General features: G+C 43.2%; 1 protein-coding gene across 2 annotated transcripts in view; it reads left to right on the top strand.

The window, feature by feature from the left end:
- The window catches only part of vta1 (vesicle (multivesicular body) trafficking 1), a 56,592-nt gene that overhangs the window by 12,346 nt on the left and 25,387 nt on the right, over positions 1–18,859 (top strand). For both annotated transcript variants that reach the window (XM_005732774.1, XM_005732775.1), the window contains exons 2-4: positions 812–906; positions 7,601–7,728; positions 13,829–13,904. In XM_005732774.1, the coding sequence (XP_005732831.1) occupies positions 812–906; positions 7,601–7,728; positions 13,829–13,904 (299 nt within the window). The remainder of the gene's footprint in view (positions 1–811; positions 907–7,600; positions 7,729–13,828; positions 13,905–18,859) is intronic.

Genomic DNA, 18,859 nt, shown 5'->3' on the forward strand with positions numbered 1-18,859 from the left:
TGTGTGTGTGTGTGTGTGTGTGTGTGTGTGTGTGTGTGTGTGTGTGTGTATTGTTGATGGGGAGCTCTTTTCAGTTTTTGAAAATGTGTTGTGGGACAGCTGTGCACATCATTCTCAGTCTGCTTTCTGAGGTTTGTGTTGTGAGCATAGACTGTGTGAGCAAGTGTCTCTTCATTGTTTGTGAAGTCTTGTTGGGCAATCTTTTAAATACAGTCTGTGGTGTTGAACGTGGAGTTCAGGTTGTATCACACCTCGTGAATGTTTTGTGTATTTTTCTGGCTCAAATAACATTGGATTTAATGTCCCTATACCAGCAGATACATTCAGTAAATGCATATCTGTCATATTCATAACAGTTTTTGAACACTGAGTAAAGAGCTGCAGGTACATCACAGAAACACGAGCCCTCCCTGACCTCCGTTACAGTAATATGAAAACACTTTATCATACCAGCAGCTTTTTTCTGACTAGCTTTATAATTTTTGGAAAATAATTCCAGTCCAAGTTCTCTAAGAGGTTTTCTGGAGGTCATCCCTGCAGGCCCGGTGCTGCTGCTCAGGTGTGAGGTTACATCATGTTAGAGAAGAATAGAAATAATTGACAGGTGAGGGATCATGAGTGTGTCCACACAGGCCTGCTTCGTCTCAGGTGGAAATCTTTCCCTCCTCCTCCTGGAAGAGAAGAAAACATCTTCAGCAGCTCTTGTGTGAATCTTTAATGAAGAGGACTCTGTGTCGAGTCTTGTGTGAGCGAAGCTGTGGAAGAACAGACTTGTTTAATTTTTTTATCTCCTCCCCGTGCTCTCCCGCAGGTCGACTCTACGCCATGCAGACGGGCATGAAGCTGGACAGCAAAACACCCGAGTGCCGAAAGTTCCTGGTCAAACTCATGGACCAGCTGGAGACGGTGAGTTGGATTCCCTTTAGTCCTGTTCCTCCTTCAGTGCGGACCCTTTTTCCTGTTTAGTTCTCTCTTGCTGATTGTGTCACGTTGACTAATGAGTAAATGAAGCGCATTAGCTTAATCATCTCAAACCAGGAGCTTCAGTATTTCAGGAGCTTGCTGACTGCATCTAAATGAGAAAGATTAATTTGGGTCTGTTCGCTGGGTCTGATTTTCATTCCTGCTTTTGACTTCAAGTGATTAAGAGAACAAAAACACGCAGATGAGATGGTCATTGCATTTGTTTCATAAACATGCTCTTGATTTTTCTGGACTCCCTCATCCTCTGTGGAGAGGACACATGGGCTTGGAGGTCCCTGGTTTCTGTGCAGGCCTCGAGGCCATGCAGGCTGCAGCTCATACTTTCATTGGGATTATTTATTTATTTATTTTATACTGAAGTTTAAGCTTTGCATCGAGAAAATCTGCCAGATTAAATCAGCCCGGTTTATTTTTATTTATCTGTAAGAAACCGAGGCTCATAGAGGACGTCTGAGGAGCTTTTGTCTGCCCCTGCTGTACAGCTCAGGTTTAGTAAATTAATAAGAGATATGAATAGAAGTATCTCGAGGGTTGATAAGAATCTTGTTGGATTTCATATACATCAGATTTTAAGTGACGTGTTACGTGAAGAACAATGACCTCCTGCTGAGCTGCACGGTCCAGCCGACAGCCTCGTTACTCCTGCTCCGAGCCTGTGATGCTGGCTGCACCGCTGCCTGTACACCGCTGCCTGTACACCGCCTCTACCTCAGCAGCACACGGCTGAATGGCTCTTTTCTTAGAAAACACACACACGTCAGGTATTACTATGTTGTGGGGACATCTAATTGACATAATGCTTTCCCTAGCCCCGTACCCTAACCATGAAAAAAGAATGCCTAAACCTAACCCTCATCCTAAACCTAACATAACCATAACCTAACTCTAACCCTGACACTAAAACCACATTATGAGTCTCAAAAATGCCTTCAAACCAGGATTTTGGTCCCCAGAAGTATAGTAAACTTTAAATCTTTGGTCCCCACAAAGATATGAATACACACACACACACACACGACGCAGCCCTCTAAAAGGCTTGACATTTACCTGTTGGTTATCAGAGGCTGCACTCACTGCATAAGGTCCTCTCAGAGCTTTGAGGTTTCTCTCCTCTGAGAGGTTAAAATACTGCTGGGGTCCCAGTGACCCCAGAGGGCCCCCTACAGGTCACATGCACTGCTGGGCAGCAAGATATCATAAGTAATGCAGTAAAGCCTTCAAAAGGTCTGTTAGCAGACATACTTTGCAGGCCAGGTAATGTCATAATACTTCAAGTTTTCCTTCAATTTGTCCATATATGTATGAACTACGAACACTTTCATTAGTACGTTCTGTGCCATGTCACGCAACGAGCCTGAGCCTGTTATTTCTGAGCCTGTATTGTTTTAAAGATGGTTTAAGCCATAGACTGTACATAAAAGATGGCTGCAGATAATGTGATGTCACACACTGGTATCTAAAGTTCTTGAACTTTTCCTTGAACTTGGCATTTTAGCTGTTGTTGTATTTTTCTCAAAAGCAGATGTGGTGAGTGAAGTATGGATCTAAGGAAACCATCCTGAAATATGCGCCGCTTTAGCCTTCTTTTTGACTCTGACGGGTACATGGTTTCTAAAATGAATGTCATGTTGTGCACAATAAGACGTAAACCCAGTGATAACCCAGACAATGTTCTCCCCATTTCCTGCCACTGCGCTCTGAACCTGAAGTGTGTACAAGGACAGGAGAATGTCGGATTTAAGCGTCATTGAAGTTACTGACCCTCGTTAGCGACTCGCGGGCCAGAAACATTTCTCTCAGATGGCACAGAGTGCAGAGCGACAGCTGGACAGCTGTGCCACACCTCACTGTCACTCTGGATATGTGGTCAAGTTGCACATATTTACAGATGCCTCACTAAGACAGTCCTGAGCCTCACTGCCGGGGAGTGTAAGCCGACCACAACAAGGTAATCAACAACCTTTGATTTATATTGAGATTTATATTGGTAACGAACGATATATAAATCTACCAATAACAAGGTTTTGTTTCACATACCATTCAGCCTGAACCTCTGATCAGAGATTTTACATTCAGTCCTTCACATGAGAGCAAAGGCCTGATGATGTAAGTTGTGGGTTATCTTAACCCCCACTCACAGCTGACCAGTGCTGACATTTTCCTGCTGAGGTCGATGTAAAGTTATCCTGTTCCATCAGGTGAAGACTCTTTGGGTTTTATCTCTTTTCACCATTTAATGTGAAATGGTATTATTATGGTAAATAATCTTTACCATTAGGGACTCTTATTGTGCCACAAGTCTGACTTAATTTTGGAATAAGACACGTTGGTTTGCATCTGTTTGTTCTCCGAGCTTACGAGAACATCTTGTGCTTCTCCGTGAGTCACATTTACGTAATGCAGGCTGCTCTCCTGTCTGCTAACAGGAATGGGCTAATTCGATTTTGTGGAATTGTTATGATGAAGGGAGGAAGGGAGGGAGCAGGTGACCGGGCTGAGAGTGTCCCAGCGGGGGGCCAAGTGAATTTACCGAGACTGAGAAGAACCAACGGAGAGGTGATGAAGCTCTAAAACACATCCGTCAGCTTCAGTTTTACTGTCCATGTCATTTTGATCCTGTAGTTTCCCACCCTCATCGCACATGTTTCTACTTCTACGGTTACATCCAACGTTTACCGTTTCAAGTTTAACTTGCTACGTGGCAAATCAGGTGTGGGTCTGAACAGTTAAAGGAATCAGATGCAGCCTGATTTTACAGAAGCTCCAGGGATCTCCGTCACACATGCGCGTCGCTTTCCCGACACGACACACACCTGCTGCTTTGAGTTCTGTACGTGTGTGTATGAGTGGGCTCATGATAATCTGTAATAAATTATTTGATTATGATATATATTGCTATGGAAAATATAGCCATACATTGCATTGCACTACTCTCAGAAAATATTTCTCACAATATATAATTTTCTGTCCTCCTTTTCAATGAGCTGCTGTCCCTGGTGTCACCTTGTCACGGTGGTGATGTTAGCATGCTCCGCTGGCTGCTGCAGTTTGCTCTGGGTGCAGTCTTTTTAGGGAAATATTCTTAGGTAAACTTGTTCAGTGTGAGCATTTATAAAATATGAATATTTTATAAATGTACAGCTGTGTACTGTATTTATTCTTATTGTATTCTAATTTTTGCCTCATAACTTTTGCACTGTCCACTTCCTGCTGTGACAAAACAAATTTCCCACGTGTGGGACTAATAAAGGTTATCTTATCTTATCTTATCTTATCTTATCTTATTAACTGTTGGTCGTAAAATATCAAACAGTCACTCCTGACTGTGTCAGCTTCTGCTTGATGCTGTGAACATGGAGTGACGACTGCCGCGTTTGTCGCGTCGTCTTTCTGACGCCTATTGCCGGCTTGGAGTCGCAAGCAGGTCGGTTGCTTGAGACGTCTCGATGCATCACTGCAGGAGCGAGGAGAGTCCGAGAGGGAAAGCTGATGCAACATCTGGCAAAGAAAAGAAAACTTTAATTTCTTTTTTTTCTGAGGAGCAGCAAGAGTTTAGGAGAAGACTGCAGGTGAGGATGGCCACAAATAAGGCTGTGATCAGGGCCTATGCCAGCTTTCAGAGCAGGTTTCAGGTTTTACAGAGAGAACTGGTGTCATGTTGTGAACCTGTTGCAAAACTGTTTCCCAGGCTGATAGCAGGCAGCAGGAGTGGTTCAAACACGGACCTGATTCAGGCTCCGTCTTATTCTGATTTGGTTTTGCTCGGTAAACTTCAGCTGCAGTCAGACTGTGATCACACCAGCACAAACCCATCTAATCATGTGGAAGCGCTGCTATTGTCCAGATGGAGCCCGAACAAGGTCTGTGAAACACGGGGACACCCCGAGGTTTCCACTCCTTAATGAACTGTTGCTTGTTGCTGTGACTCATTCTGCAGCGCTCTGAGTCAGGATTTAAACCACAGCAGCAACTCTGTCTGCCCCCCCCCCCAAAATTCTCCCCCCCAATTTCCCCACTGACCTGGCTCGTACGTACTAGGCATTAGGCATGCTGGACTTTTATTTTCCACTGTCATTGCCAGCTCAAGCCTTTCACTGGGATGGTGGAAAATCACTTGTTTGAAAATCAGTTTCATGTGATGCAGGATGGGAAACCTCAGAGATGCCAGTCATGGTAGATGCTGCTAAATTTAGATCTTTGTCTCCTGCTGCAGCCACTGAGGATGAGCGCCGTGGTCTCTCACAGCAGGGAGATCAGGGTGGTCAAACAGGTGGTCCTTCTTCTGTGACTTAATCAATCTGTTTTACCTGCAGAGTTTATCAGGTAAAACACACAGCAGTTTAAAATCAGCTCAGCCGCTTTACGAACGGAGTGAGCGAATGAGTAATGCGGCTAATTCTGGCTCTGTAAGTAAAGCAGATTAACAAGCTGCTCGATTTGCTTCTACTTTGCATTTTATTGGCAGAGAACACATTGTTATTGTTGCTCAGTCGTGTTCATTTAAGGGTGAGAAGCCAAAATGATTGAGGTTATAATTCAATCAATTGTGCAGCCTTATCAAATATACTGTACAAAGACTCAGATTTCTTGGAGCCTGTTCAATGAGTCTGTGGTGGTTCTGATCACCTGTGACTGTGGGAATTACGCGCATCTGAACAAAGATGGACTTTATCAGAACCACATCATGGACTGAACTGAAGGTTTTCAGAAATGTAGACCCAAACCCAGATGGATACATGTGTCCAGCTATTTGAATTTCCTCTTGAGCCCTGAGCGGTCGAGGAGTTACGGTAAAATCCCGGTGGGGCTGATTTTTCATGCCACTCTGTGAGTACTTGGTACACCAACTATCACTGCAGAGCACAGGTTCTCTTTTTTTCCAAAACCGTTTGATTTTCGTCTCTAACACAAACATTAACAGAGTTACAGTAAAGCGTGCTTTTACACGGACCACCAGGTTCATGGTTCAAAAAGGGTTAAGACCTCACTAACATCAAGGAAACATGTATTGATCTCAGACACTCAAAGCTTTCTGAGCTTAGAGACACTGACTTGAAGCTCAGACACATGAACACTGCTCAGCGGATGATGGAGGAAAATTCAAATGACTGCAACTAGAATTTAGATTTGAATTGATTTTAATTTAATTTAATTTATGCAGCACCAAATCAAAACAACAGTTGCCTCAAGGTTCTTTATATTGTAAGGTAGACCCTACAATAATAGATGCAGAGAAAAGCCCAACACTCGTACTATGACCCTATGAGCAAGCACTTTGGCGACAGCGACAGTGGAAAGGAAGAGGTGGGCCGAGGCTGCAGACTTGAGCATAAAGCATCAGCTGCAGTCAGAGGTGTTGGAGCTGGAGTCTCTGTGATTCATTGTCACTCACATATTTATGGTCTTCATTTATTAACAGAGCTCATGAAAGCGCGGCTGGGCGTCCCGTCGCTCATGCACACTGCTGTGCATGTGTGGATTTCTGTGGGAAGCGGCCCCGGTTTGTTGGTTTGGACTTGGTTTGCACCTCCGTGCGTCACACTCGCTGCTCCCAGAGTCAATAAGGCGTCACGGTCTCGTATCAAAGGCTTGCTTCGCTCTAACCTGGTCCAGGTTTACATTTAAAAAGTGGCGCTAATTCTTCTGCTTCACTTTAAGTTTGGTCGCCTGTCAAACGGAAACCTAACCAGAGCGAGCGAGCCTGAGAGTCATGGCTGAGTTTAGCGACTTTCCTTTCATCCCACATTCTTGTATTCCCAGGCCAGTTGTCCTCTGCTGTCCTACGCTCAGCTCAGTGCTTTTACATTCCTCCGCTACGACTCACAGTCAGCGAACAGAGTATCTATTCAGCCCGGCCAGGGTCCACCTGCTGGAAGCAACCTGCGTGTTTGCTTTAGTGCTTTTACAAGAAACCCGAAGCCTGCTGGACGCCGTAATGGACAGAGCTAGGCATTTCATATAGAGGAGAAATTACAGGTGGAGCAAACCTAGTCAAAGCGAAGCAGAGCAAGCGAGACTAATCAAGCATCATGCTAGATGGCACCCGCTGAAGCGAGGACGTGTTTGCCTGAGTTAAAACATTTGAGCTAAGAAGTCAGAAGTGTTTTTCCGTGCACCAAACCAAAAGCGACACATCCAGGGATCAGGGTTAGTTTCTCCGGCCTCCGCTGGATGTTTAAAGGATCATCTGCAGGTCCTACTAAGTTTTAAAAACTGTAAATAAAGCAGATACTGGGATAAGTACATCCAGTAGATGGAATACTCCAGAAAAAGGGTTTAGCTGGTCAAAGAGAGGCCCTGTTTTAATGATGGCTTTGTGTGAATTTGTGGGCACTGGTGTGTAAGTGTTGGTCTTCGTACAGTGAATGCATTGAGTGTGTGTCACCTGATTCAGCAGTTAAAACAGTACCTGGTCTAATAGCTCTGCAGGTCTATCCGTTTGCAAACGTGAGCGTGTGCAGATGTTCTTCTATATTTCTGATCTGTTGATCAGTTTCAGGCTAAAACGTATTACACCTTTCACAACCAAAGTTTGACACTAAAACAGATTTATTGCTTTTCTCTGCAGAGCTTACACGGTTCCGTTCATGTGTCGTTGTTTTTGTTTCTCCTGCAGATGAAGAAGGAGCTGAGTGATAACGAGTCCATCAGTCAGGAGGTGGTTGGGAACGCCCACATCGAAAACTATGCCTTAAAATTATTCCTCTACGCTGACAACGAGGACAGAGCAGGACAATTCCACAAGTGAGAACCGAGCCACTCAGTATGTGTGTGTGTGTGTGTGTGTGTGTGTGTGTGTGTGTGTGTGTGTGTGTGTGTGTGTGTGTGTGTGTGTGTGTGTGCACTTACTAGCAGGACTTTGAAGTTGGCTTTGGCCTGTAATCATAACATCCCAGAAGAGTGTAATGGCCCTGCGTAACTGGTTTGTCAGTGTAATGATTTAATCATTGAATGATGCTCTGATTAGTCCAATTAGAAACTTTGAGGTATTTGAACCTTCAGTTCATGATGGAGTCTAAACATTAGATTGCCATTACAAAGGACTTGATATGAGATTTGTATTCACGAGTACAAGTACTTCATGGAAGGAGTCGTCTTGCAGGAAGAACCACAGAGCAGCTCCCAGCCCTCAGAACCACACAGTCCTGCTGTTTCTCTGCTCAAAAAAATATCTCAAACCTCAGTGAATAAGCGGGATGCACAGACTACCTGGTGCACTGGTGTTCTGTGGACCACAACAATACAATCTGTGACTTTGAAAATGTGAGCACAGCTTCTGTCAAAAGAAACTCAGTTTCTCAGATAAAGGTAATATTCAGATTCCAGTTAGACCCGTTACTTATACTGTGGGCTCTATAAGACCAGCTTTGCATGATTCAGTGTTCAAAATAATTCTTCTTATACTCATACTGGGCCACAGTGCAGCTCATCCTTGCTTTGAACCAAAAGGTTTTACTCGCCCATCCAAGAATGAAAGTTTGTAATTATTAATAAATCGATTAGTGACGGTCTGACGTTTTATTCACACATGGTTTAATTATGACCTTCCTCTCTAATCTGATCATTCACGAGGAAGGTCAGTATCTAACCGGGTCACTGGAAGGGTTTGTTGGAGGATTTCACTGGATAATTATATTTTTTCTTTTATTAGTTTCTTTGAGTCTCGATGTTTTTCCTCTGACAGGAGACATGTTGGAAACACCCCAACACTTTATGTCTTTCATACTGCAGCTCCTCAGCCTTTCCTCACTCTGAAACGCAATCTTAGGCTCCTCCCACACTCGTGCATGAGGGGGCCGTATCAGGGCTATCCCCACTCAGTGATGTCAGCGAGAGCCAAGAGTAGAAAGGCCTGGGTGAAGCAGAGAGTTTAGAGCAGGCTGAATTCCTCACATCTGCACACTGAGCTCATTATTTGAAACTCTGCCCGTGTTTTTAATATGAACTTACACGAATGGAGCAGAATTCATGGCAGAAAATAAGCACAGCTGCCCCCCTTTAGGCGTCACAGTGTCACAGTGGGAAATTTTCCGGAATGTTCAGGAATATTCAGGAATATTCAGGAATGCTGCTCCTCGTAGTACACGCTCAGTTTCTGCCGTCACCATCAGATGGTCGACGGCCCTGTTGGGGACGGTCTTGGTCTCGGGGGACTTCTGCGTCCGTACATCCAGTTCCAGACCGTTTGGTGGAAAGCCGGTCACATCTCCTTCCATGGAAGCAGTAACTCAGGCATCATGTGGAAAAATGCTGCCTATTTAGGTCAGGAAACCACCTCAGCCTGTTGATCTTCATTCAGCGTTCAGCTGAGAGTGTTTTAGCAGAGATGTTTCTGCTGCTAATCACAGTGTTCACACCCATCACAGCTTTAACCTTTGGAGCTAATTGAACCAATGAAGTCTGATTAAAACCAAAAACGTTAGTTTGTAATCATTACTCTTCTGTTAGTGACTCTGGTTGTGTTAAATCCTCATATTTAACGGGGAAGAATAACATGACACCAGGTTATTGGAACAGTTGATTTGAGGGATTTCTCTGGAAAATGTGTGTTTCTTACTCTTTTCCTTTGTAATTTCTCCTTCCCCCAGTTTATCACCTGGAATGAGACTGCCCAACAGGAAACACCTTGGAAATAATCAGAAGTGTTTATACGTTCTCCACACGATTTCAATGCGTTCTTTGTTTGTCTTATCTGCGTTTCTAATGGTACATTAAGTGAGGCTGGCCAAATATTTCAGTCAGGAATTCAATCTTTTTTTTCTTTGCTTTGTCTTTAAAAAGTTGGACCCTGTGTCTGACTCAGACACACCATTTCCTAGGAATGAGACAAAGAACAACAAAACAGAAGCACCTGCAACTCTGTGCAACTGCTGTAACCTTTCAACTAAACAAAGAAATCCACCATGCCTGCATGACAAAGTGACTTCAGATACCCGCTTATCCTCCCATTACCTGGATTCAGGTACCCAACAGCAGTTATCGGGCTGAGCTGGTTATCTGGTTGTGAGTTCACCTGGAGTTTCCCTTGCATGTTCACATGATAGGTGCGGCGCTGGTCCATCCATGCTTCTGACCAATAGGAAGCATGGATGAACAGGTTGATGAAGTCTCAGCATGAACACAGCTGCTGTAGACAATGCAGCGGTGTGAGCATGTCCGAGGAGAAGCTTTGGTCAGCAGCATTGTTTAAGATCTGCTGTATTAATAAAGTTTTAAAAGAATTTGAAGCCGATAGAAAGATAGTCATCAGTAATACAGTGACATCATCACCACAGCAGAAACCAAAGGAGTTATTATTTCATTAAAGTAATTAAATCTGCTCATCCTTAAGGAAAACACCCGCTCCAACATCCCTCAAGTTTGCAACTTTATCACTCCACACTTTATTACCTCCCCGAGCCCGGTTCTGCCTGAGGTTTCTTCCTGTTAAAAGGGGGTTTCATTCAATTCATTTCAATTTAATTCAATTCAATTCAATTCAATAGCATATCAGTAGCATCCAGATCTGCTAAAAAGACAGAAACTTGCATGACGTCTCCTCTGTGAACTCTGGAGACTCTGCACTTTGACCTTTGACCTGGGAGAAACGTGCCGAGTCGGTTTCCCTTTCTGTCAGTCATCCTGCAGCAGCTCATGCAGGATGAATGGATGCAGGCGACGTGTCTCTGGATTTGTTTGTGGTGTAAACACAGCCCAAAAGCTGTTTCCAGCAGGTATATGAAGCAGGACTGACTCAAGCTTCTGTTCTGCTGCTGGTCAGCAAACCCGCCTGCGGTTTTACAAGCAGCAGCGGTCTGCTGCCAACACGAGCCTCAGCCGTGTGTTATGTCACTCCTGAACACACACACACACAGTCACACGGATATACATGCAGACAGAGGTGTAAATGCGTACATGTTTACATGTCTTCATTTTGAGTCACACAGCTGAATGTTTTTTGAAAACTTTCCACTCTGCACTACAAGGAGCCCATTCTTTGTCCTTACCTGTGTGTGTGTGCGTGTGTGCGTGCGTGTGTGTGTGTGTGTGATGATGGGTTGCTGTGGTTACCAAACGTATCTACTCTTCAAACCAGAGAGCCCGGCCAGCCTCAACATCTGATCAACATCTTACACAAGCACATGCTGTTTAAAATCTTTTACCAAGAGTCAGATAACAGATAAAGAAGTAAACAAAAAGTAAACAATACTAAGCAAATAATTAACTAGTAATAACGTATACGTTAGCTTAATAAACAACAATAAAAGCTTAGTAAAGGTTTACAGTGATGTTAGAGGTAAAATGAGTAACGCTGTTATACAGAAATAGAAGATCCATCCCCTCCAGTCTAAGTGGCATTTTTAAGCCCCTGCCCCAGCTCATGTGGGTGGGACAGTAATGGAAACAAAAATGCTGATAACTGAAAGATAATCTGCAATCCTCAAAACACAAATGTTTGGCTCTCGACCTGCACCAGCCAAAGTTTTAAAGGTGCTTTCTTTTTTAAAACAATGATCCAAATGTAATAACTCTGAGCCAATATATATTACGCCGTTTTATACGAACAGTGACATATCTGAGTTCATGTGATTGTAAGACACCTTTAAAACTCGAGTGAGTTTATACAGTGTCCTGGCACTGATGCATGTTTGAATCCAACATGTCTCAGGAGACAGTTTGTGTCGTGTTTGCGTGTTGCGTGCTCTGTGCTCTACAGCACGCTGGAGCGGTCCTGTGGTGCTGAGCCTGCAGCTGCTCCAGTGGTTTGTTCCTTTGTAGCTTGGACCACTTTTAGTTGGTATTGATTAAGGCTGGCCGATATGTGAAATTTTTCCAACCCACATTAATGAGTCCAATAAATGACGATAGGCGATATATTCGTGCAGGTGACTTTTTGATGGGCGGAGCAATGTAATCATGCACAGACTGATTTGCGCGTTTAGAACACAGAAGTCCAAACATGGAGCAACTAGTTGCCCAAAAAAATACAAAGTCACCAATTTGGGATTTCTTTGGCTTCAAACCGAAAGATTCAAAGAGGCAAACCTGAGGATGTAACCAAAGGGGTGTGCCGCTTGTGCAGACGCATAGTGCCAGCAAAGGACTCAAACACGACTAACGTGCATGAGCGTTTACGTGTCCACCATCCGGCTGAGTATGCTAGGCTATCACCAGCTTCCTCAGCTCTATCGAAAGTGCTTTTGCTAATATAGCTACTTTTGGATTATTTGTTTATTTTGTTAGATTATAATATTATTTTATGCCATGTTATACCCCTAACTAAAGATTGTGAATTATTATGTAGTTTTAGTTTGCATTATTCTCCTGAATTAGAAGAAGCTGATAACTATTGCATTAGTTAAACTGATTTGCATTACATTAGACTGCTGATTTATTGTGGACCAATGATATTGTTTTATGATGTTATAAGAAATACTGTTTGCAGAAAGTCATCGCCTTATTTGTCTGATTAGAAGAGAACAGAATATACTGGAGTTTTCTGCCCCAACTCAGCAGGAGCAGATAAACGGGGAGCCAAGGTCGTAGCTTAGGCGCCGTGTGAGAGAAAAGCATGTGAATGTTTAGGCTTTTATGATAAGGTGGGAGAACCAGAGGCTATAAGAGTTTGAGCAATGCTCCACCATTTTGAGTAGGGCTGGGTATCGTCACTGATTTCTAGAATCGATTCGATTCCGATTCACAAGGTCCTGAATCGATTCGATTCGATTCGATTTGAATCTGGGAAATTTTGCCTCAGACAGTCAGAAATATTATAATTCAGATCAGTACATTTACATATTTTTGTATCTATAAAAAGGAAGCTGACACTCGCAAGACTTTATCAAAGGTGTGAGCGTCACAGCAGAGGCCTTTGTATCAAAGCAGCTGAAGATAAACACAGAAAAACATGAAGGTGATTTTCCTGGCCTGGATTTTATTAAAATATTCTGCAGCACATCAAAAACAAAAGAAAATCATTAATCAACTTATGAACATTACCTCTGAAGTTACAGCGGTTTTATTAGAGACACGCTAAGCGTAAAGTGCTGAACCGCCGAAACATCAGAGTCAGCGAGCTGTCGGCTTTCAGCCCCGACCGTGTCCGTGCCGTCGGGTGAGAAAGGCGACGTGTCACTGATTCTGATCTGCGGGTCCGCGCTCTGTGTTTACGTCTTTGTGCAGAAGCCGTGTACCTGCTCTCATTTACGGTTTTAAATGTTTGGTGGTTGTCAAAATTTTGTGACGTTTCACCTGAGATTCTGGAATTTTGGGCAAAATACATTTATATAAAAAAATCGATTCAGGATTTTAATGAATCGATATCACGTTATCCAAGCCAGAATCGATTATTAAAACCCAGCCCTAATTTTGAGATCTGAGGCTGTCTGCATACGGTGTCCATCTCCCACGCGGGTGTTCATTAAAATCATCGTTTGACTTAACCCGGCCGGACCAGTGTTGTTATTGTGGTTTTTCTCTTGTCTCCATCCCCAATATTTTGAACCTTAACAATTTATTTATTTGAAATGCACCAAATCACGCTAAAGCTGCTGGCAGACGGTGCCGTTAAAACGGCCCTATTTCTTTTTTTGGTTGTTTTTCCGTTGACTGCTTCTCTTAGCTTCAACCAACATTATTGGCAAAATTGCTCATGGGCAAATAAATAAATCGCTGTTGTAGAAACAAGGCTCTCTCAGTGATGGAGTAAGAGACAGTAAGAGACTAATGGACATTCTTCCATCTTATTCATTCACTTCTGTTCTGCCCATTTTTTTCAACCCCCTTTTCTTCCAACCTTTCCTCCTTCGTATATCCCATAATTCCTGCCGTCTGTCCCCCTCCTCTGCCTCTTTCCTTCCTCCAGGAACATGATCAAGTCATTCTACACTTCAAGTCTGCTGCTGGATGTCTTGTCTGTTTTTGGGGAGCTGTCAGAGGAGGTAAGATAAAGACCCTGCTGGGAGTCCCAGGTTTGATCTCTGCAGAGTTATAATGATGACCAACCCCAATAGGAAGCTCATTTATCAGTTAACTGGCTGAAGGATGATGCCGACTTTATTTAATCATTTATAAATGATCCAATAATCCCCAAAGAGACCAAAACCAACAGAACACTCATCCTGCTGCCGAGGCCTGTCTGTGCAGCCAGATCCTGACAGCAGTCATGCATCTGCTTCTTTCGACTCAGACACGAGAAAGTGACACAGTCGTGACATCGATCAGGTCACTGCACTGTGGGAATGGCATTAAAGGAGACTTCAGGTCATTCTCCAATCCCTTCCTTCTGATATTTCATTGTTGTTTTTTTTGTATGTTGGCTAACAAGTCCATCAGTGATCTGCACTCATAACAGAGCTGCTGTGAGGCCAAGCGTTGACTCAGCTGTTGCGATGTATTCAGGGTGCTGCAGATAAACAGACTTTGTGTAAATTTGTGCTCTTATCCTCCCGCTAATCTGCAGTTATTAGCGAACCTTTACAGACTGGCCGCACAGCCCGACATTGTTAAAACACAGAACTTTATTTTATTTCGCAGCCAAAAATTTTCAAAGATCCCAAATGTGCCATGCTGAATTTTCAGGGAAGAGATGCACAAACACGTTAAATATTTCCATTTGATGAGAAGGTGCAGCCACAACACAACAAACCACAGAGTCTGTGTGAACATCAGAGTCTGAGCAAATTAAAGCTTCATCATTGGAAGCAAAGGTTTAAGTTTAGTGGTTATTAGCAGTGGCTGGGAGTTATTTGTGCCTTAAGGTGTGAAACACAGCGCAGCGTTTCCCACAGATTCAGATTACAGTACGTGTGGTGCAGGAGTCCCACGCTTTCTAAAATAAGTGATTAAAAATTCTGCTCAAATGTGCCGCTGCTCTGAACATTTTATGTGCAGCGTTTGTGATGAAGACATAACGGAGCTGTAGATGTCTCTGCAGCCATCTGCCCGTTATCTCCACCGTCAGCCTGCAGCTCGTCCCTCTGAGGGGCGCTGAGCTCTGCATAGAGGTGTTATGATCGACTACTGCAGACCATCATGTTGGAGTTCAGCTGTGGGATGAGGTCCTCTTGAGATCAGACACCCAGACAGTGACTGAACTTTCAAAATAAGAGTGGGTAGGCTTATGGCTCAGTGAATTAACAACAGATAATGAGATTCTCCCAGATGGATTGAAAAATGGCCAAAGTATGTCCCCAAATATATTTCACTACCATTAATTATAAAAGTTCACCCTGTCGTTAGGAAACCCTGCAGAGACATTTTCTTTGTATAGCACCAAATCACAACAACAAGGTGCTTAAAGTTGACCGCGTACGAATCTTTACTGTGAAAGTGAGGTATGAACACAGTCCTGCTTAGCTCTGTTCCTGTAAACACCTGGTGTGTATGATTCCCAGATCACCCAGAAACCATTAAAGCATGATGGGGCACTTAGTTCATGTATGGTGAGCTGTCATGTTCCCACACTGAGACCCACTGGTGGCTGAGTTTCAGGCAGCAGAAAGAGGTTTTCAGCAGTGTTGCCACCATCTTATGTAACACTGTTACCATCAGGGACCTTTATACTTCGTGAATGCCTTCAATGTGTTCCCATGTGTGTCAGAATTCATCCCACTGACTTGTTTCTGAGAGAGAAACCGAATCTGTAGCTGCCGTGTAACAGTCTCTGAACCCGACAAGTGAGTCAGTGACTTTGAAAAACACGACTATCCAGTTCAGTATTTTCAGAAGTGCTTTTCAAAAATGACTCTAGCCTTTGTAACTGAGGCTGGCACACATTTAATGTCACACATTTCTTCAAAGCAAGCACTCAGATGTCAGGTGATGTCCTGCCTGTCAGCAGGTACCACCCGTCATTTATTGATGTTTTTGCTTCCAAGGAGCCCGTTTGTCCTGTAAAGTGGTCTTGAGCAGCAGCTCTCCAGGGTTTCTGAACAATAATCAGTTGTTTTATTTATTTATTTATTTATTTTAATTTTATTTTCAAGAATAAAAAGCCAACTCAAGGGATGAACCAGTGCTGTTCACACAAAACAGACAACTCAGGAACCAGTTTGAAATGGAATCTTGTGGCTTTTTGTTATGAGCAGCCTGTGTTTTACAAAAACTCATAATTTGTTCTTATTTTTTTAGGTGAATCTATAAAAATTGCCTAGGATAACAAAGTTAACACCAACAAGGTGATTCCCACAGAGCTATTGACTGAAACCTTGCCATATCTCAGCATGGTGTGTTTTTTAGAACACTAGGTGACTAAAGAAGAAATTAATAACCAAAACAATTGCTGTAGCAAATAAACAGTATCTGAAAGTTATGTTCTTAAGAAAGAAGAAAGATCCAACTAGACTGTATACAAGAGAAGGGAGATGATATGGACCTTCAGTTGATCATTCACTGCTCACTGAAGCCTCATCAGAAATGGTCTCAGTGATAGGACGGCTGTCAGGAAGCAGTTCTTAATGTAGGGAAACGGGGAGAAAAGGCAGAGTTATGAAAACTACATGAACAGGTCTGATGGAGAGATGGATCCACATCATGGTCAGTATGTACGAGGAGGTCAGGAGGAGGTCCAACAGTGAGAGTCTGCAGCCATTTGTGACACAGGGTGGAGATTCTTTCCTGGATATCTGAAACGGAAAAACAGGCAGAAAACCTCAAAACAAGAGCTTCAAATACTCTTCACAAATCCTGGAGATCTTTTCCTGAAGATACTTAAAGAAATGACAGAAAGCTCAGAGAGCTCAGACTGAAGAATTAAGTTTGTCGTACCTAATGCAGATTTTGAAGCTGGTTAGAATTGTATTGTCTATTTGTTAATGTGGCCACAAACTTTAAGTTGAAAAGAGAGATGACACCATTAGAGGAGATCGTTCCCTTTTATCTCTGTTCATTAAGAACACCATTAATCCTCAATCTGGCCCCAGTCCAGCCCTCCAGTACATTTAATTGGATGTGCATCCATATTCAGATGTGAAGACACGGCTGTGTGATTTCATGTTAACTGCATCAAGCTGCCAGATCTTTAACTTTACCATTGTTTCCTCTTTCCTCCTGCAGCTGTTGAGTTTTTATGTTCAGGCCTGATATAACAAATACAATTTTGCTTTTACACGAGGAGTCGCTGTTACGCCTGATCAATTGGAATTATTACCCAGTTGTTTCCTCTTCAGTTAGTTCCTCGTTGCTGTGCCTGGCCGAGAGCGTGCACTGGACATAAAAATCTACACGAGCAGAAAGCTCATATGCGTACTTCTTCTACTCCGGTTGTCACCGCACTACATTGTTACTAACAAAGGCAGCGTGAACCATCTGCCTCTGACTATAATTATGTCTCTCCACCATGAGGCCATGAGCCCACCTGGGGACATTGTCAGCCAATGCATTTTACATTAACAAATTACGGGAATTGAAAGCATTGTGACCCTAATCATGGTACTTCACAGAAAAGAGTCAGCAGCCGGGGAAACTACATGTTCCTGAGTCACTCTTTGAAAATCGGATCATCATCTAGAATATAAAAGAATCTGGATTTATTTTTTTATACAGTCATGAAAAAGTTTTCACAGTTGTGCACAAAACTTTATCACATGACTGCATGAAGATAATGATGTTTCCAACAAATATGTTGAAAGTAATTCAGAACTGAAGCATTCGTGGCTCATCATATCTTGAAACGTTTAAGGTTTTACCAACCAAATGTCCAAATGAAGATTTAAAGTCCAGTGGTTCCCTCTGTGAATTGCTACCTTATTGTGGTGGAGGAGTTTGTGTGTCCCTGGGATCCCAGGGGGTATGTTATCTGAGGCTTTTGCCCTATGGTAGGGTCATCCATGGCGAATTGTCTGGTCCCTCACCCAGGAACAAATTCTGCCCAGGATGGGGTTAACTGGGCCACGCCCTGGAGCCAGGCCCAGGGAGGATGCCCGAGGTCGAGCGCCTGAGGCCAGGCCCAAGTAGTCTATGGGGCCTGGCCAGGCACAGTCCGAAGAGGGAACATAGTTTTTTGTCTTTATGATATTGTTGAGTCTTTTTGCCTTCTACAAAAGTCCTGTTTAGGTGTTAAATGAATGCAAAGACAACAAATTGCCCCATGAGGGAGCATGTGCTTCCCTCTGCTATGAGTTATTGTTTAACCGAGAGTTTTACAATGTGTGACCTTTCTGTTGAAACTTTTATAGCGGTTACATTCCTGTCTTTCCCTTTGCGTGCTTTAATATCTCAAAAGTGTTTTTCCAGGGATTAAAATAACCGGAGCCTCATCCATCTGCGATGGTAATACTAAGGCTAAACAAATACGCGTCAGCTCTCCGTGTTGTTTCTGAGCTGCTTCTATGAATTTGGCACTTAACTGGAATAAGCAGGAAATTCTCACAGGTCTTATCAGCGTCACTCCTATTGTAATATTTCAAAGATCCTTCAGCCTTGATTCACTCTAATGTGCCCCCATTAACACTCTACTGCGTCTCCTCACACCTCCATTGTAGTACATCGTGATCATTCACTGCCTGACACCGAGGACCTGGGACACGCAGTTTATGAATTGTAATGTAAATTCTCTGTGGGCGACTCCAAGCAAAGGCAGATGCGCACTGATCATAAATTTTACATCACTCACACCTGAGTGCAAACCAGTGCATAATTGAGGTTTAGTGCCCAACTTAGTACCTGTTAACCCCACTGGTAGAACTTTGTTACTCTGACTCTATAGTCGTATAGGGGACTGAGCCACTGGATAAATACCTCTAACAGCCTTACAGTGTATGTATGTTTTCTTTTCTGGGTTGGATGGATGGAACTTTATTCAGTACCTGAACCTTGAACCTTGGGACTGAAGTATTTTTATTTTCTTTAACTTCAAATTCAAATAGCTTACACCTTTTTATACCCTTCAAAACTA

This window comes from Pundamilia nyererei, unplaced genomic scaffold (assembly GCF_000239375.1).
Source record: "Pundamilia nyererei isolate P.nyererei 1_Seehausen unplaced genomic scaffold, PunNye1.0 scaffold00048, whole genome shotgun sequence".
Taxonomy (NCBI): domain Eukaryota; kingdom Metazoa; phylum Chordata; class Actinopteri; order Cichliformes; family Cichlidae; genus Pundamilia; species Pundamilia nyererei.